At 37.4% G+C, this 21818-nt stretch overlaps 1 protein-coding gene across 3 annotated transcripts in view; it reads left to right on the top strand.

The window, feature by feature from the left end:
- The window catches only part of LOC128684799 (USP6 N-terminal-like protein), a 118906-nt gene that overhangs the window by 71449 nt on the left and 25639 nt on the right, over positions 1-21818 (top strand). For all 3 annotated transcript variants that reach the window (XM_070101069.1, XM_070101066.1, XM_070101076.1), the window contains one exon: positions 3425-3565. In XM_070101069.1, coding sequence (XP_069957170.1) covers positions 3425-3565 — 141 coding nt within the window. The remainder of the gene's footprint in view (positions 1-3424; positions 3566-21818) is intronic.

The raw sequence follows: 21818 nt of genomic DNA, 5'->3' as shown, positions 1-21818 counted from the left end.
TCGAATTTGACCTCAAGATCATCAAAATCTATGTTTGTATCTTGAGTTAATCCTATACAGACTGAAATTAGATTTTCTAATTGTGTAATCTTAGTCTATAAAGACTGAAACTGAGTTTTCAAACAAGCCATTTTAATGGTATACTGAAAATTTTAGCACCACACTTAGAGTGTTTAAAAAACACTGTACTGCTATAAACAGCTGAGTTTTTGTTATGCTTAAGTCAGCAATAATCGAGTCAGACACTACTGACCCACTAAGCTTAACCTCAGGGTGAATGACCATGAAGGGTACAGAGTACATGTGGCTGGTGTTTATGGCTTGAGTTTGCTGTGTCAGCCTGACCACGATGATTAATCGTAAATAACGATGTTATACACTTCATTCACTATACACTATAAATGTCACTGTATAACTGTAAATCACACGTGAATATTACTTACACATATATAAATGTCACTGTTAATATATATTTGAAAGCTTACACTTTATATATAAGTTCCTTTAATATAACAGGTAGATCTATAAGAAACAAACTTTAACACAATCTTGTCTCTTAATTTTTGTCTCTAAACATTATAAACACTGTGTATATATACTCAGACAAACTGAACATCACTTGGGTTGTTGTTGTCTTGGTCAGCACTTTCGAGATTGGAGCAGTGGATGCCGGGTGCCATCCCCCGTTTTCTTGTTGAGTGAGTCACCCAGCTCCTGTTTTCTTTGGGTGAACGCTGGGTGAGTGCCCGTTTTCTTTTGGCTGCCCATTCTCTGTGATTGAGTCTGGAGGGACTCATACTGGTTTATATTGTAAAACACTAGTTTTACAGCTTTTTTTGAAGGACCTTGGCTCATAGGTTATTTGTACACTGTAGTACAACATATTTGGACCACAGTGTGGCCTTTATCCGGTTCGAGCACGACCAATATGTTGAGAGATGGCATTACCAGCTGAGCTTAATTTATAAATATAAATATAGTGAACACTTAGCTGATAAAAGACAGCAAATCGTCTACACAGCCGCCCCTGCAGACGAGGTCTAGAAGCTGTCGAAACCATCTTTCAACGGGCTGTAAAGATTTATAATTTGTAAGATTATAAATTACCCCTAGGGGGTGTTATGTCAGCATATTTCATTCACTGATGGCTGACAAAATACATACTTGTTTGGACTCAAAAGTCCACACCTTACTGCCGACTATAGGCTGATTACAAACTCCTTGCGACTGAAGAACTGCGCAGTCCCCTGTACCACAAGAAATTCGTAACATATCTTGCTCTTGTAACGTGAGCTATGGTGTTCTTCACACCTTCGACAGGTATCGGTGACTTGATAGAAGCTGAAGTGTCCTTGGATGTCCACGTCTTCCATTGTCTAGGAAACGCACACTGGTACACTATGTTCCACAAGATTTGTCTTTATTGTTCACAATCTTATCACAAGAGAAGCTGATCACACTTCTCTTAAGTGTTAAGTGTTTATTGTGTTTTGTGAGACACTTTGTTCACACTAACGCACAGATCGTTGTTCTTTGTTGGTTATCCTGGCGTCAGTGTCACTCTCAGTAGAGTCAAAAGTAATCTGAAGACGCCACAGCGCCCCATGTTGTCACTCCCCTAGCACAAAGAAAAAGCTGACATGGTACTTTTGCTTCCTTGCCACTTCCTCGATGAAGCAAAGCAGAATGTTTGTTTCTTGCTGTCTTAAGCATAGACAACAATGTCCACTATCTTTACTATGGTAATAAAAGTGGGAGCAGGATTTTCCTTAATTGTCCTGCCAAAGTAAGAGATGTACTGTCTCTTATTAAAATACACTCTGCAACACTGGACTGCAAGGAGCAATGGTCACTTGACCACGTCGCATACTCGTACGGCATCTGTGATCAATTACTCACTGTAGCAGTAAACAAGACGCTTGCCCCTTCTGAGAGGGCTGGGCCCCTCAGGGCTGAAAGGGGCTGAAGGGGCTGAAGGGGGCTGATACCTCCCTCCTGGAGAAAATTTCTCCACAAATAGTATAATATAATAATAATAATAATAATAATAATAATAATAATAATACATGTAATAATAATAATATATGTATAATAATAATACACTTTTTTTTTCAACAACTGGCCGTATCCCACCAAGGCAGGGTGGCCCAAAAAGAAAAACGAAAGTTTCTCTTTTTAAATTTAGTAATTTATACGGGAGAAGGGGTTACTAGTCCCTTGCTCCCGGCATTTTAGTCGCCTCTTACAACACGCATGGCTTACGGAGGAAGAATTCTGTTCCACTTCCCCATGAAGATAAGAGGAAATAAACAAGAACAAGAACTAGAAAGAAAATAGAAGAAAACCCAGAGGGGTGTGTGTATATATATGCTTGTACATGTATGTGTAGTGTGACCTAAGTGTAAGTAGAAGTAGCAAGACATACCTGAAATCTTGCATGTTTATGAGACAGAAAAAAAGGACACCAGCAATCCTACCATCATGTAAAACAATTACAGGCTTTAATTTTACACTCACTTGGCAGGACGGTAGTACCTCCCTGGGCAGTTGCTGTCTACCAGCCTACTACCTAGAATAATAATACATATATAATAATAATGTACTACATAAAACAATTATAAAAGACGGCTTCAAAAGGCCGTCACTAGATGGCAGTGTTTACCACAACAAAGAGGGAGTGGTTGTGGCCGCCTCCACCTGTTACATAATGACATATTTTATTCATTCTAGAATATATATCATGTTTCTATGTTATTTTTATTGTTTGTTATGTCATATTAGATGAACTGTGATATATAAACAAGGCGTATAGATGATGATAGTGAAATTATTCATGAAATATTTTGCCCGGTCTCCAGACAAACTCTCGTCCACTGCCGACACCACCCATACCACTACATGAATGACATATTTTATTCATTCTAGAGTATATATCATGTTTCTATGTTATTCATATTGTTTGTTATGTCATATTAGATGAACTGTGATATATAAATAAGCCATATAGATGATATTAGCTAAATTATTCATAAAGTATTTTGCCCGGTCTCCAGACAAACAATCGTCCACGGCCGACACCGCCCATACCACCACATGAATGACATATTTTATTCATTTTAGAGTATATATCAGGTTTGTATGTTATTTATATTGTTTATTATGTCAGATGAAGTGAGATAGATAAATAAGTCATAGAGTTGATATTAGTGAAATTATTGAAGTACAGAATTCCACTGGAACAGATTAATTGCATTTCAGTTAATTTAAGTGAGGAAAATTGACTCTGCAAATGAGCAAATCCAGTTGTGAGCAAGGTCATGGAACGAATTAAACTCACAAGTAGAGGTTCCACTGTAGTTTATAAATTTGGACTGTCCATTCCTTTTAAACCTTAGACAATGATTATTTTACTTTGCATTGGCAGGATTGTTCATAGAGCCTACAATTGAGAAGGAATCGGGGATTCGTCGGGATTTCACAGATGAGGAGCGAATGATCACTGAGAAATTGATGAAGAGGACAGAAACCATTGGACTCAATGGGTCACATCTCTCTGTTGACCGCGGTTAGTCAAAGTATTCAGCACTTTCAGAGTTCTTTCTTTGTATCTTCCTTGTTGTGTTGAATCCCTTATAGACATTTATGCTTCTTTAATTTTCTTCCTTTAAAAGAGATTTAGCCGAATGTGTTCATCATTTGCTACAGTATGTCAGAAACAATTGCAGTCCTCAGTATTTCTTTGTTCATTTCTTATTAATGTATCTTGGTCACCAAGCAATTTAATAATGTTCCTATCTTAGGCTGTCAGCATGATTTTTGTTCTTATTTACAGCATTCCAGATGAATTTTCAGTCATGTCATTTAGATAAGCATTTAGTAAGCATTGTTAATCCTTTACTAATACTAGTGTATTACATTGCAATAATAAGATAGTTGAGTATTCAGGACCTTCTGTTTATCTAGTTTTCAGCCATACTTACAAAGATTTTGTTTCAGTTTCTTTATAAACAAACACAAAAGCTTAATTAACACCAGCCAGTGGCACAAAGAAACCCACACAAAGGTAATAGAACAATTTAAATGAGTACTGTATATTTTAACTTCACACTGAAGCTTTCTTTGGTACACTAAAATTTTGTGTGTGTGTATTTTTTTTTTTTTTTTTCAACAAGTCGGCCGTCTCCCACCGAGGCAGGGTGACCCAAAAAAAGAAAGAAAATCCCCAAAAAGAAAATACTTTCATCATCATTCAACACTTTCACCACACTCGCACATTATCACTGTTTTTGCAGAGGTGCTCAGAATACAACAGTTTAGAAGCATACACATATAAAGATACACAACATATCCCTCCAAACTGCCAATAGATAGGAGACGAATGGAGACGAATGATACTTGGGACCTGACAATCTGTTGGAGTGTGAGCGGGGTAATATTTAGTGAAGGGATTCAGGGAAACCGGTTATTTTCATATAGTCGGACTTGAGTCCTGGAAATGGGAAGTACAATGCTTGCACTTTAAAGGAGGGGTTTGGGATATTGGCAGTTTGGAGGGATATGTTGTGTATCTCTATACGTATATGCTTCTAAACTGTTGTATTCTGAGCACCTCTGCAAAAGCAGTGATAATGTGTGAGTGTGGTGAAAGTGTTGAATGATGATGAAAGTATTTTCTTTTTGGGGATTTTCTTTCTTTTTTTTGGGTCACCCTGCCTCGGTGGGAGACGGCCGACTTGTTGAAAAAAAAAAAAAAAAAAAAAAAAATATATATATATATATATATATATATATATATATATATATATATATATATATATATATATATATATATATATATATATATATATATATATATATATATATATATATATATATATATTTATTATTTTTTTTATAAAAAAAAAATATATATATATATATATATATTTTTTATATATATTATATATATAATATATATATATATATATATATATATATATATATATATATATATATATATATATATATTATATATATATTATATATATATTATATATATATTATATATATATTATATATTATATATATATATTATATATATATTATGTATATTATATATATATTATATATATTATATATATATTATATATATATATATATATAATATATATATATAATATATATATATATATATATATATATATATATTATATATATATATTATATATATATATATATATTATATATATATTATATATATATATATATTATATATATATTATATATATATATATATCTATATATATATATATAATGTATATATATATATATGTATTATTATTTTTATTTTTATTATCACACTGGCCGATTCCCACCGAGGCAGGGTGGCCCGAAAAAGAAAAACTTTCACCATCATTCACTCCATCACTGTCTTGCCAGAAGGGTGCTTTACACTACAGTTTTTAAACTGTATATATATATATATGTATATGTATATATATATATATATATATGTATATGTATATATATATATATATATATGTATATGTATATATATATATATATATATATATATCTTATAAGCTGCTGCTGCTGCTCTCACACATTAGCTTGCTGAAGAAGGCTTTAATGTAAGAGAGAATTATACAGTACTTACTTTAACAGTTGTTTTATTGTCTACATATGGGTTTGTACCATTTTCTTTGTGTAAATTTCTAAAAAAGTTTTTGTTAAACTATTTTTTTTTTACTAATTATTTTGCAGCTTTCTTCATTGTAAACATGTAAATTGATGTAAAGTATATATTTGCACATTGTATGTGCAGCTTGTATTTGTAGCTTTAAGGAGGGCATTCAGTAGTAGACCTATATCTATACCTGATGTACTGATTTTTTGGAAAAATGCCATTATAGGGCCTTGGTATATGCACAAGTAACCAAAGGTTGAGAGAGATTGCATAAAAAAAAAAGACTCCTAAAACTATATGGTAGCACTTCAAAATAAATAACTTATTTAAATATCTTGTATAAGGTTTGTAGACAGCGACACTTAATAGTATATCTTACTCTTTGGATGACTAGTACAATTTTAATATTAACTTACTTGAAATAAAAAACTGCTGCAAATTCTGTTACTTTTCAGACTAAATATTTTTACTACTGTAATTAAAAATTCCTTAAAGCATTTTTTTTTCAAAGTACTTCCTCTTAGTTTTGTACATATTTTTATGTGATGTAAAAATTTTTTTTTTTTCCAACAAGTCTACCGTCTCCCACTGAGGCAGGGTAACCCAAAAACAAAGAAAATCCCTGAAAAGAAAATATTTTCATCATCATTCAACACTTTCACCTCACTCATACATAATCACTGTCTTTGCAGAGGCGCTCAGATACGACATTTTAGAAGTCCCTCCAAACTGTCAATATCTCAGACCCCTCCTTTAAAGTGCAGACATTGTACTGTACTTCCCATTTCCAGGACTCAAGTTTGGCTAAATCTATACTTAACTGGTTCCCCTGAAATTTTTTTTTTTTCAACAAGTTGGCCATCTCCCACCGAGGCAGGGTGACCCAAAAAGAAAGAAAATCCCCAAAAAGAAAATAAATCGCTTCACTAAATGCATATTACCTGCTCACACTACAACAGCTCGTCAAGTCCCAAAAACCATTCGTCTCCATATACTTACATCTAACACACACACACACGCTTGCTGGAAGCCCAAGCCCCTCACCCACAAAACCACCTTTATACCCTCAATGATACCCTCTGTGTTCACTTTCAACTTTCTATCTTTACACACATACATCTTTCATTCTCAGATTGCATCATTTCCTTGCATTGTGCAGAGAAGGCTTGGTCTTTCTTACCACTTTTCACTTACTGATTTTGGATGTGCACTCTAAGATAATTTATATAACATAAAAATCACGTAGATATGTAAAGCTAAAAACCAAATTAAATTCACTTGTAATTGTTAATTTTTATTGAGTGGGTGCATGGAAAAATGTGTATAAATCTTGGGTGAAAGGTATAGAGGGTCATCCTAGGAATAGTTGGAGGGAGGGGGGGGTAAAGGGGTCTTTGAGTATTATAGGCTTGTATGAGCTTGTTAGATAGGAGTGTATGGAGATCAGAGGTTATTAATGAACATTCTGTTGGAGTGTGATCATGATGACTTATGAAGGGATTCAGGGAAACTGGTTAGCTGGACTTGAGTCCTGGAGGTGGGAAGGGCAGTGCCTGAACTCTGAAGGAGGGGTGGGGATATTGTAGTTGGAGGTTAATCTGAATTGTTGTGTCAGCATACATCTAGTAAGACAGCATTTGAGAGAATGATGGTGAATGTGTTTTCTTTTGGATCTCCCTGCATTGGCGTAAGACGGCTGTTGAGATAAAAAAAAAAAAATAGAATGTGTATAGACATCATGCATATAGTAATGGGCTGCCACGATTTTCTAATGTTTTACAGGGCTACTGTATTTAAAAAAATATCCCCCGCAAAAAGTACCTGGTACGTATTCTCTGCTGAATGCCCTCCTTAAAATTTCACAAAACAATACTTTTAATTATATTTATTTAGCAAAAATTAAGTTTAAGAACTACAATTTATAATTTTGTGCATGTTATGCAGTTGGATTCTTTTTAATTACTGTAGCTGCCATTGTACATTAAATATTAATACAACATGCAAGTGAAATCATTGAGGCATTACTTTGTGCACTGAAGAAATGATGTATGACCAACAAGTGCAAAGACAAAGGTAGAAGCTGCAGAACAAGCATTTAGTGGGACAATAAAAGCTTTACATTGTGTGAAACGTTGTCTCAGTTAAAGCTTGTTCTGCAACCTGTGTCTTTATTCCTTATATGTTGTCTTCATACTTTGGCTATCTTTAAAAAGAGGTAAGAGAAGTACATGAATGGGACTAGGTGGATGTATCTAGCATGATTCAATATTTCTACTGAGCTGCTCTAGTTTTTTCTTACTTTGTTATTAGTATTAAGGGACATTGAGGCAGGAGTAAATAAAAGGAGAGCAAATGAGGAAGTGGTTGCTGAAATTAAGAAGAAGTTTTGGAATGAGATTAATAAATTGAGAAAGCCTAGGGAATGGATTTAACAATTAAAAGCAAAAGAGGGGTGAAATTAGATGGGGAAGTGGTGGTATTGAGAAGATAGTGGGGGAATATTTTGAGAAGCTGTTAAATGTTGATGAAGAGAGGAAGGCAGTGAGTTTCTACATTGGGCAGGCAGGTATAACATCTTTTAGGAGTTAGGAAGAGCCAGTTGTGTGGGAAAGGGAGTGAGTGAAGCATTGCGCAAAATGAAGGAGGTAAAGCAGCTGGAATTGATGGGATCAAGACAGAAATGTTAAAAGCAGTTCAATAAATGTATGAAAGAGGGGAATGTACCTAGGAATTGGCAGTGTGTGTGTGTGTGTGCATGGTTTCTTTGTATAGAGGCAAAGGAGATAAGAGAGAATGTTAGAATTATAAGGAGAAAAATTGAGTATACCAGATAAACTGTATGGTAATTATTATTCACAGAATTAAGGGTAAGACAGAGAACAAGGAGGTTTTAGGAAGAGTAGAGTACATGTAGACCATGTGTTTACATATCGTGTACTTTGGGCACAGAAAGTGCATCATTAGGTTATTTGAGAGATTTGAGTTTCTCAGTAGTTTGTAGTGCTTGATCATTCCCCAGGATGCGACCCACAACGATCGACTAACTCCCAGGTACCTTTTTACTGAAGGTTAACAGGGACAGTGGGTGTAAGGAGACTCGCCTGTATGTCTCGCCCTGCCCATGTGTTTACATTGAGGCATATAAGTGAACTGTATTTAGATTAAGATAAGGAAGTTTTCATTGCATTTATGGGTTTAGAAAAGGCATATGATAGGTAGATAGGGAAGCAATGTGGCAGATGTTGCAAGTGTATGGAATAGGTGGTAGGTTACTTAAAGCAGTTAAAAGTATGTAGGAGACAGGGGAATTATTTTCCAGTAAAAGAAGGCCTTAAACAGTGATGCTTCATACCACCATGGTTGTTTAACATACAAATGAGTTTTTGAAAGAAATGAATGCTAGTGTGTTGGGAAAGATGTAGAATTAAAAAGTAAGGAATCTAGTACAGAGTGAGAATTGTCTCAGTTGCTTTTTGCCAATGACAGTGCTTGTGGTAGATTCTGAAGAGAAGTTGCAGAGGTTGGTGAACAAATTTGGGAGGGTATGCAAAAGATGGACATTAAAAGTGAACATAGGAAGGAGCAAGGTGAAGAGAGCAACAAAAAATTTAGGTAATAAAAATCTGGATATCATATTGGAAGGAGGAACTGTAGAAGAAGTGAAGGCATTCAGATATTTGGGAGCAGGCTTGCCAGCAGACAAGTTTGTGAAAGATGAGATGAACCATAGAATTGGCGAGGGTAAAAAAAACTTGGTGGTGCATTGAGGCATCTGTGGAGACAAAGAATGTTATCAATGGAAGCAAGAAAAGGAATTGTATCAGAGTTTAGAACATTACATTGAAGAGGCTGGAGGCAGTGAAGATAACATATTTGAATTCACACCACTCAGTGCCCTCAAACATGTCATCTCCATGCCTCCAGCCTCTTCACTGTAATGTTTAAAACTCATGCTTCACAGTTTCCTTTTACTTCCATGGATAACGTTCTTTGTCTCCACAGATGCCTCAGTACATCACCCACCTTTCTACTCTTGTCATTTCTTTAGATCACCTCATCTTTCATAAGCACAGCTGCACACATTTACTTCCTCCATACGCTTTCCTTCCAAGCTGATATCCAGTCTTTCATTGTCTAGATTTTTTGTTACCTTCATCACCTTTGTGTTTCCTATCGTCACCTTAAAGTGCCTTTTTTTACATTCACTTCTAAATTCCTCTATCAACCTTTGCAACTTCTCTTCAGAATCTCCTTTGTAAATCTGAATTTATACAACTTTAATCTGTTGTTTTAAGTTTTTTCTTGGTTAGACATTCACAGTATATATCTTAATCATATTCCATTCGTATTTCTCTTCCACACCTTATTCATATCTCCATTCTGCACCTTTCAAGATAGAACATGAAACAGTTGACTCAAACTGGACAAGTTATGATTTAGTAAGGATACAGGAAAGCACTGATTTGGCAGTAGAGGTGTATATGAGTTAAGCAGATTTCCAAATAGCATCAATGAGGCAGATACTCTGGGTAGCTTTAAGGTATGTTGGACAGATACATAAATGGGAATGGTTGGGTGAGAGTTAGACCTGACTAGCATGGACCAGTAGGCCTACAGCAGTGCTCGTCTATTCTTATAATTTTATGTTCTTATATAATTTGGTAATAGAGCTGTAGATGAGTGGAATGGGTAGGTGTGAGTAGTAACTACTTAGCATGGCAGTGCTCCTCAAACCTTATGATCTTCAGTGCATGGATTACTGTTTATAGATTTCAACTTTTCAAAAATGTTGCCCATGAGTAAGTTGACTCTCTTCTTTTTGACAAGAAACTTAGGCTTAAAACCTAAGCCTATGCTCGAGTATATACTGTATCATTATTTGCACTTGGAAAATAATGTAAGGACTTATTTCAAACTTTACCCTAGAATAAGCCTTTATGAGACTGGGAGGCATGGTAGAGAGTACAAAATACTGTGATAGTTGCAGTTACTACAGAGCTTCCTGTTGGATCCTATTCTGATAGCCCCTTCATTCTCACTGTAAAGCAGTACTTTCCAAAATCCTTGCATCACTTCTTTAGTTTACATTTGTGGCTTCATATTGCCATAAAGATGTCTACAAAATTATTTATTTTATATGGTTATCAAATTTTAATTTTCTTTCAGTTACCAATAAAGGTTTTTCCATTGTTTTCAGTATTCATGACTGTCTCTTTGCTCTAGGAGCCATTTTATAGCATGTTTTTGACATTTTACATTTTATCTACATGGCTTGTTTAGGTGCTGATAAAAAATAATTTGGAATTTACTGTGCACACACACAGTAAACATATTGTAATTCTATAAAGCAAGTGTGCCTTATTTGTATTACAGGTCCGCCATCACAAATCCAGCAATCAGTTATTCGGTTCCTTCAGTTATTCGGCACTAATTTTGGCTAGCATAATTTCAAATTTCCAGGGTCGCCACACCAACCTGCTGGTACTGTTTGGTGGCGCTACTTGCTGAATAAGTCATTTCAATTTCTTTTTCTCCATTTAATGTTTTAACCTGCTTACTTTTAGCCCTAGCCATGGTTCCAATGAATAAAAGAAATGCTTCTCATTATGTACAGCACCTACACAGTACATTATCTATTAAAGATAAGGTGGCTTTGAAGCCACTGTCGGTTGTCATGAACTCAGTCTCATGAAGCAGGAGAATATGCTTTATTATAACGCTAATATCAACACTATAGCTTATTTGCCTATCACAATTGATCTAATATGACATAAGAAACAATATAAATAACATAAAACATGTTAAATACTCCAGAATAAATAATTGGCATAATACCGAGCAGTTCGACGGAGGTATGAAGAGGATATGGTATACAAATACCATTCTCCTATCCCTGTCTTGGGGGCTTATATTAGAGAAAACGGAGTGTAGCACAGGGCTAACTGTGATATACACTCGTACTGCACCATAAACTTGAAACAAAAAAGTTATTTTCTATCTATAGATTATCACACATAGCAGCATATGTGTAGAGAACCTAGGATAACCCCAAAAAAGTCAACGTGGCTTATTTTTAGTACCTGGCTTGGGTTAGCCATATATGATTTTTGGTAACTATTCGATTCCCAGCCAGGGTAGAAACATTAGGTGTGTTTCTTTACACCTGTTGTATATGTTTACCCATCAGTAAATGGGTACCTGGGTGTTAGTCGACTGGTGTGGGTGTTATCCTGGGACACTGACCTAATTTTCTTGAAATACTCTGCATAACAAGCAGCTTTCTATACAGTAGTATGTCACTTATGTCAGCTAGGCCTGTATACCTTGTACATGTACGTGTAGTAAATAAAGATATTATTATTATTATTATTATTATTATTATTATTATTATTATTATTATTATTATTATTATTATTATTATTATTATTATTTTCTCAGTTGTTTGTTGGGTTATCTTATTCAAACTTGGGCAATGTATGATGGAAAGATACTTCTTCACGTACACCAAAAATGAAAGAAATCAGACCATAAATAGCGGAGTTCACTTCTCAGCCATTAGCGGCCACTTAGCGGTATATTTTTGTATGGTTGTTATGGTTATATTCTCATTTTTTCGGTCTTATTTGATAGAGTGAAAGATATATTACAGAAATAGATATGAATTTGATTGCTTTCATGACGAAAAGTACCTTGAAATTGCACTCACAGTAGCGAAAATGTTCTATTCTTTAGTGAACAAATGACGTCACCGTCCAATACCTGTCCGCCTGCCAGTCCAGTACGCAGTCAAAAATGGGTTGACATTATTTATACAATTATTACAATAATGCAGTAGTCTGCATAACAGTAAATCTTCTATTTTTTTGTTTATAAAAATTCCAAATGGTAAGCAAGAGTAATATAAGAGGGGCCTGTAGCCTTGACTAATGAACAGAGAAAATGTTATTTTAGTGCCAGGAATGTCTACATTGTTTATTCTGGATCCTGTTTTGAAATTGGCATATGTTGAAATTTGTGTGAAATTGGCCAAATTGCCAATTTCTGACCACTTTATTGGGTAGTTGAAATAAGTGACTGGACGGTTTCTTGTACTCAGTCGACAGACTAGAAGTAAGTAAATAAGTAAGTTTATTCAGGTATACACAAATACAGTTACATAGATTATCATACATAGCAGTGTATGTATAGAGAACCTAGGATAACCCAGAAAAGTCAGACAAAGTGACTTATTTCCAGTACCTGGCTTGGGCTTGCCATATATGATTTTTGGTAAGCATTTTTTTTCTCGGTTGTTTGTTAGGCTATCTCATTGAAACTTGGGCAATGTATGATAGAAAGATGCTTCTTAATGTACAACAAAAATAAAAAAGATGGACGATAAATTAGGGAGTTAACTTCTCGGCCATTAGCCGCCTCTTTGCAGTATATTTTCGTATGGTTTTTGTGGTTGTATTCTCATTTTTTTGGACTCATTTAATAGAATGAAACTTATATTACAGAAATAAACATGACTTTGATTGCTTTCATGACGAAAAGTACCTTGAAATTGAACTCAAAGTAGCGGAAATGTTCGATTTTTGCCGATGTTCAATGAACTGTGTAAGTCAAGTTGGTTAATTTTATTAAGTGTATTCTAACCTAACCACTCTGAAATCCGGCAAACTCAGTAATCCGGCTCACTGCAGGTCCCAATGATGCTGGATTTGTGATGGAGGACCTGTATTACCCTAGGATATTTTGAAATGTTATTACTTAACCATTAATTTTGCATCCCTTGCTGAATAGACTAATCACTTTCAATTTTAGATTAAATTTTGGCAGTATTGTTGTCACAAAGTACAACAATTATGGCAGCTATCTATGATAGTCTTAGGAATTTTACTCTCATTGTACATGTTCAAAGATATTGCATAGAAGCATTTAATGCTCCCTTGATGCCCCTTTTCCTCCTCTGAAAATTACCTCATCCAGGCTCTCTTGCACATCTTACTTGGGTCCTTTCTTATCTTCTCCAAACTCATTTCTCCAGTATTCCCAGTTTCTTTTCTTTATATCTATCTTCTTCAGGCTTGTTTTTCTCTCCAGCATTCCTGTCATAATTTTTTTTAGCTTCCTAGATAAACTAATGTGCAGTACTTAAATGGTGTTAGTTTATGGCAGCTCTTTCAAAATGCTACTGCTATCTTTTATGTATTGTCTTAGAATTTTGTGGAAATCTGCCATCTATTTTTGCTCTAATGTTGCGATTCAGATGGTCATTGAGTAGTGATGTATGCTAACTTCTGGTAAGACAGCTATAGAATAAATGAGGGTGAATGTGCTTCCTTCTTTGGGCTACCCTGCCTTGGTAGGAGATGACTGTTGTGATAAAAAAAGAAATCCTCCAATTCACTTATTGTCATTAAGCTTGTTATTGAACCTATTATTAAATTTTTCATTCATCTTGTTTTGATGTGATGCCTTTAATGCTCTGAGAGTCTTCCTCTTATGTGAGGCCTGTGTCAGAAAAGTGTGATTGATATTCTGTGTGGTGATATTTGTGATATTTTGCAACCTTGGCAGTACTGTGTAACCTTGCCAGTACTGTGAAACTTTGCCAGTACTGTGTAACCTTGCCATTATTGTGTAACCTTGCTGATGCTGTGTAACCTTGCTAGTGGTTAAAAAAAAAATAGCAAAAGAAGAGCTTTTATTTTTTATATTTCACTTACAAAGACTTTACTGAATCTCTTGTTGGTGAAATGTCGTAAGCGTAAGTCTTTTTGCTATACAGCATAATTGCCTTTTTTTTTTTCAAGTACTTGTCAGCTCACAGTCATACTCCAGCCAGTGCTGTACTACTACTACACTCTTTCATTCCTTTATGAATGTCTACCACAAGTGTTTTACTTCTTGCCTTTATACCTTTATACCATGTCACTATTTGTGTGTGTGTGTGTGTGTGTGTGTGTGTGTGTGTGTGTGTGTGTGTGTGTGTGTACATGTGTGTGTACATGTGTGTGTACATGTGTGTGAGTTTACAAGTATGTGTGTGTGTGCATGCATTTGTGTATGTGTACATGCATACATACACATACATAACACACACACACTCTGGTATTTTGTATACAGAACCATGCAAAACAACTACAGGGGGAGATGAATAATACAAAAACCATATAATAATACAATACAGAACCATATTTTGAAATCTCCCTCATAGGACTTGACGTTGTCTTACATCCACACACTTTTTAAAACTTTGTTTTCATTAATTTTACACATAATAAAATTATATTTTAAACTTGAAATTTGTTTTGATCAGATTTTTTTTTTTTCATGATTTTCTCTTGAAATATACCTGTATCATACAGTGTTTCTGTGGTTGCACTCAACAGTTAATTTACCAGAAAAAAGCTAGTTTGACTTTCCGAATCTAGTCTTTTTTTTTCAAGTGTGTTGAAGAAAACTTGGTGACTTATATGCATGAAGCCTGGTCACTGGCTGGTATGATGGTATGAGGCACATATGCCAAAGCATGTTCACCTATTCTTTTTTTATTCATTGGAAATTAATATTTTTTCTTAATTTTTATTTTAAGTGTGACTTCAGCCTCATTTAGATGCTGTTAATATTTGTCAGTTAGACCAGTGTGTGAGAGACTTTCTTATTGAAAAACAGAATAAAAATATTTTAAAGTTTATTAGACATTCACCTATTAATTATATATGTGAAACTAAATGATCTATACCCCTCCCTATTTGGCACCTCAGGAAAAAAAGGTAATTTAAATTCTCCCAATACTTATCCCCCTGAACCCCAAAGAGTGCAAAACTACCAGTGTCGTGTGATAGTTGTACCGTCTTGTGTGTCATATGTGTCTAGTTCATTTTCATTGTCTTGGATTTTTTTTACCATGTTTCTTTTTTTTCAATTTCTTCTGTTTATTCTGTATAACTGTACATTGCATTTTTCCTACAGGGTCACATTTGTTGATACTCTTACCAGTCTGCAGTGTGCCTTTAATGGAATTTCATGTATTTATTTGTTTTAGTAGTAGCATCAGTGATTGTTGTGTATACATACTTTTTGTGGTACCAGGCAAATCTTTATTTAAGTTGCCCATTTAAATTTGAAACATATTACTCTACACTGTATACTGTAGTGTATATGAAAACATCTTAACATGGTGATGCACTTATTAAAAGTATGTATAACAAATGTACTACATTTTCCCATAACTGCTTAACGTATATCATTCTGACTTGTATTTATCGAGTATTAAGTTATTTACTATGTAGTATTACCCTATTATTTAAGATAAAAGATTTAATGTAGGGTTACAGCTTGAAAATAAATCTCTTAGCCCCCCTAAGCCTCCCCCGTATATAAATTCTGGCACTGTCTCTCAGATATCTCTTAAATTCACTCATTTAACAAATAACCTGTTTTGGAACTAACCCTCACTGTTTAATGAGGCTTGCCTGGTAATGTGCATGTTCTGTAGCTTGCTATGAAAGTGAAATTTGGTTTGTCTAATGACTTTGTTTCATTACAGAGGTATTTTTTGCAAAGCTACATAAAATTTGTGTATGGTAGGGATAATTAAAGAGTAGTAGCTTTGCTAAGCTCATGTAACTCAGGGCATTTTGGTAATGCCTAATGCTAGTAATAATTATAAAACTGAAAAAGTTATAGCATTGTAATTGGTAGTTAAATTATTATTACTGTACGTAAAAAAAAAGTAGCAATGAAGAAAAAATCACCATACCATGGCTGAAACAAGTGATAACTAACCTGCAAACTGGAGATAAAACTAGATGATGTTTTGGTCTGTCTTCAAGGTTGTTGACAGAAACACTCTTCTCTATCTTGTTAGACACCATAATTGTTCCATCAGCTGGTCTGCTACCATAAATATCTGTACTAGCCTTCACAGGTAGTCTGTTGAAGTGGCCCTCATACATGAAAGTCTTTACATAAATCTTGTACGAAGTTTTGCTTTTAGTGATCTTTCCCCGACCTAACCTTGGCTATTTAATAAACTTTCTTTCCCTGACCTGATCTTAGTTCTCTCTCACTCTTTCTTTCCTTGACCGGACCTTGAATGTCTCCTAGCCTTTCTTTCCTTGACCTGATCTTGGCTGCCTCCTAACCTTTCTTTCCCTGACCTAACCTTGGTTGTCTTCTGAACCTTTGTTTTCCTTACCTAACCTTGGCTGTCTCTTAACCTTTCTTACGTTGACCAGACCTGACCTTGACTATCCCCTAATCCAACTTCTGACACACTTGTTTTCTCACTTGTGGCTTGAAAATGCTACAGGATGGATTGCAACATCGTCTAGTTCATCTCTAGTCTGTTGGATAGTTACGAAGAGTAGCAGTAATTTGCCATGTGTTGATGTATAAGTTATGGTATATGTCAGATTTACAGATCTCTTAAAATAGTTGGCTGGTATGTAAGTTAAAGCAAAATAATAATCATGTGGTTTTTAACTATATAATAATGCTGTATTATTATTAACAAGAATTGTAGGCTTATGATATGATTTGTGTTTGGTAAATTGTAGTTACCATTTCCCAAGAAATTTCATGTGTTTAAAAGAAAAGGAAATTCAGGTTACATTGAGATATACAGTATTGAATAATAAGTAGGCTCTTTTCTTGTTACAGTTGCAACCTTACACTTTTTAGATAATATAATTTGCAGAAGAAATTGGCAGCTTTGCTGTGATATGAGTTATAATTAAGGTAGAAATTTTTATAATTGATGCAGTAATTATCATAATTCAGGTAGATATTATAATTGAGTTAGGGATTCTTATTTAGGAGTAATTAAGATGAAATATTAGCATATGTAAAAGTTAAGGGGTGGGATTACATTACATTGCTAATGGTTGCAGGTGTACCCACAAGTTGCATACATCCACACCAAGCAGGAGTCTTGATGTTTTTCACATTTTGTGAACAACATGCAAGTAGTATTGCATTGTAGGCCTCTTCAAGGGGGGCTCCTTGGCGTGGTGAAGAGGCTCTTGGTCTGAGGAATTAGACCTGTCGGTCTTCTTCCTCAGACCGAACCTAATTACCCCCCAATCTCCCCTCCCCTATCCCATCCTCCCCATCCTCCCCTTTTTCCTTTCCTCCTCCTCCTCCCCACCCCTCCCTTTTGCCTTCCCTCTTTTTGGCCTTTGGGATTTCTCCCACAGGCGCGCTAGTTCCTAGGTAGGGGAAAGGATACCGGGGTCTATCCCATTCCGTTGAGGTTCTTGGCGGTGGCGTAGTTTGCCGTGGAATCTGGATCGCCTGGGGATGTCCCGATCCCTCTCCGGTATCCCGGAGTAGCTTTGGGTGTCTTTCGGGCGACGGGTGTATCTCTGGAAGCCACCTTTCGGATTCCGGGGGTGGTGGCCGAAGGAGGTATGCTTTGTGGCGGATATCCGGCCGCCCTCTCTTTTGTCCACCGAGGTAGCTCGGCAGATGTGAGGTTGCTATCCCGGATTGTTAGTTTACTAGCATGATGGGTAGGGTATGGCACGGGTTCCATGCTGCATCTGCGCTACTTGCGGTGCTGAGGTCCTCTTGGGCGCGGAGGGAGATTTCTGGCCCTTTCATTCCTCCTAGGAACTATCCCTCCCTGGTCCCCCCTTTTTTTATTCTTTTTTTTATTTTTATTTTCTTTTCATTTTCTTTTCTTCTTTCTTTTTTTTTCTTAAAAACAAAAAGAAAGAAGTAACCTAACCATGGCAGCCCTAGTCCATGAACCTACTACCCCCGGGCCCCTTCTTGATACCGCACCCTGTTCTGACCCCGCCTCGTCTTTGGACCACTCTTCAGACACTCCTCATGCCTCTGTACCTATTGCCGGTGCTGTTTCCTCACCCGCTTCAGGTACTGAGGCCTCGACTGACTCCTTCGATTTATCGGACCTTCGCTCTCCTCTGACTATGCTTCTGGCCTCTCCCTCTACGGTGCGGCAATTTTCAAATCGCCGACCCGTTCCACGTCGGACCAACTCTGGTCCCACGCCTAAACGCCAACGACAATTACCTGCTGATGATACTTCTCCACCTTCTCGTTCTTCTCAGAAACGATCGACACGTCCTTCACTACCTTTCCACGCTCAGTTTCAGACTGAACAATGGACTAAATTCTTCACTTTACGACCGACTTCCTCTACTGCCTATCTTTCTGACCACAGTATTGGCAAGGCACTCCTATGCCATGTTGGTAAAGATATTTCTTTTCATGCTCTTAAGAGCGGTACGCGCATCATTACTGTACAGAATGCTACCCAGGCTCATGAGCTCTCTCGTCTTTCCCATATCGATACTGTTCCTGTCACTCTTGAAAAACATCATTCCCTCAATTCTTGTAGTGGTACCGTCATTCTGCCCCATACCATAGTTCAACAAAATTTCCAGACATGTGGCACTGACATTCTTGAACAGCTGGAACTCCAAGATCTCCCAATCCTCAAGGTAGACACTTACGTTCTTCCTGCCCACGGGCGGAGACGATACCCTAGCAATGTGGCTCGTTTAACTTTTGACAGCCGAGAACTCCCATCCTCAGTTTATATAGCAGGACATCGGTTACAAGTTCGAAAGGTGATCCCTACACCACAACAGTGTAGAAATTGCTGGCGATTTGGCCATCCAGCGAAATATTGCAGATCTATCGCCGAATGCCCAGTCTGTGGTGCCGATGACCATTCTAATACGTCTTGCAATCGATCTCCCTCTTGCCTTAACTGTCATGAGGCTCACCCTTCGTACTCTCGCCGTTGTCAAGTCTATTTAAACGAGCGGGAAATCCGTTACCTCAAAGAGACAGAAGGTCTCCCTTATGCCATGGCAGTTTCTCATCTCCGCCTCCAAGGGAGACTCCCACGTGTTTCTTATTCCCGTGTTTCAAAACGTCCCCCCACTTCTGGTATCCCATCTTCTACACCCACCTCTGTGGTTACCTCTCCCATAGTCACTCATGTATCTAATCCTTTTGCTGTCCTCGGCTCAGACGTCCCTACTTCAACGCCTCAGTCTGATCTCGCTTCTTCGAGTTCTCTCTCACAAGCCTCAGTATCGACGAGACCTCGTACGACACCTCCTCCCAATCGTCCCTCTACTTCTCAAAAGTCAAAAAAAGGTCCGTTAACACCTTCTACCCATCTTCCACCTCCTCATTTTACCCTCTCTGTCTCTGTCCCTGGTTCTCCCCCTCTCACTGGCTCAGTTACAAGTGTAGAGGTTCACCCTCCTCCTCGTACTGTACCTTCCTCCCCTGTTCCCTCCCAAGTTTCTTCCTCTTCTGCCACCTCCCAGGTTCCTGCCTCTTCTGTCCCCTGCCACGCTTCTCCAGTTCCCTCCACCCTTTCGCCCCCCCCCTACCTTGGTACAGTCCAATACAGTTCCAATCTTTACTCATCCTCCCCCTACCATTTCCAATATTGTCTCCCATACGACGTCTCTGAATTCCGAAACACTTGAAGCAATCTCTGAATATATTGCAGAGACCAAACCATCAATGGACACTGATCCACCTTCCGCTCTTTCTCTCTCCTCTGCTCCATCTGCGCAACTCCTTTCTTCACAGCGCACCGTTCCTTCGCTGCTTGAACGTTTTCCACTGCCTCCGCATGTGGACTTTTCTAACCCCTCTAGTCCGTAGGAACCCTTACCTGCGGATTTCAAGTATCTTTATCATTGCCAATCATGGCCTATTTACAGTGGAATATACGCGGCCTCAGGGGTAATCGGGGTGAGCTTCAGATGTTACTCTCCCAGTTTGCCCCTGTTGGTGTTTGCTTACAGGAACCAAAATTACACTCTGCTGTTATTTCTCCCATCTCAGGCTATAATTTATTGTATTCTTCAGATCCTTTTCCTGATGGGACCTTTAATGAAAGTGCCCTTCTTCTACGCACTGATATTCCGTACCATCAGCTATTTGTTCATACTTCGCTGCATTACACAGCAGCCCGTATCCACTTACATAGGTGGTGTACGCTCTGTTCTTTATATCTCTCTCCTCCTCGGGCATTATCTATTCCGGATATTGCCTTCCTTGTTTCGTCATTACCGCCACCGATTCTGTTACTTGGTGATTTTAATGCCCACCATTTCCTCTGGGGGGGGTCTCACTGTGATTCCCGTGGAATTCAGTTAGAGGCTTTTCTTGCCACCCACCCCCTCCATGTTTTAAATACAGGTACTCACACCCATTTTGATCCTCGGACTCATACTCTCTCTTGCATCGATCTCTCAGTCTGCTCTTCCTCCGCCGCATTAGACTTCACTTGGTCTGTTCTCCCGGACTTACATGACAGTGATCATTTCCCAATCATTCTTACTTCCCCTTCATATTCGCCACCTCTTCGCACCCCACGCTGGCAATTTAATCGGGCAAATTGGAACCTTTACTCACACCTAACTGTTTTTAAAGAGTTTCCTTCTTCGTCCTCCATCGATGAGCTTTTACACCTCTTCTCGTCCTCCGTTTTCACCGCAGCTTCTCATTCTATACCCCAAACTTCGGGCAGGCATTCTCAGAAATGCGTGCCTTGGTGGTCTCCTGCTTGTGCTCGTGCAGTACGTTTGAAACGCACTGCATGGGGCAGGTACCGGTACAATAGAACCACAGAGAGACTCCTTGATTTTAAACAGAAGCGTGCGATCGCTCGCCGTGTCATCCGTGACGCTAAACGCACTTGCTGGCGAGATTATGTCTCCACCATCACCTCTGCTTCCTCTATGAGTGCAGTCTGGAAAAAAGTACGAAAACTGAGTGGTAAATATTCTCCTGACCCGGCTCCTGTTCTGCGGGTTGCCGGTGTTGATATAGCAAACCCACTAGATGTTGCCAATGAAATTGGCAATCATCTGGTCTGTATTTCTCAGGGACTCCATCTATGCCCCTCATTTCTTTCCTCAAAGTCTGCCAGAGAGTTAGCACCCTTGGACTTTTCTTCTCTCAGAGAAGAACAGTATAATGTGCCTTTTACACTTCAAGAACTGGAGGCAACACTCTCAGCTTGTCGATCATCGGCAGCTGGGCCCGACGACATTCATATTCGTATGCTACAACATTTACATCAGTCAGCTCTTGCAGTCCTATTATGCCTTTACAATCTTATTTGGTCACAAGGAGTTCTTCCACAGCTGTGGAAATCCGC

Source organism: Cherax quadricarinatus, chromosome 5, assembly GCF_038502225.1.
Source record: "Cherax quadricarinatus isolate ZL_2023a chromosome 5, ASM3850222v1, whole genome shotgun sequence".
Lineage (NCBI taxonomy): Eukaryota > Metazoa > Arthropoda > Malacostraca > Decapoda > Parastacidae > Cherax > Cherax quadricarinatus.
This window is presented reverse-complemented; position numbering and strand designations above follow the sequence as displayed.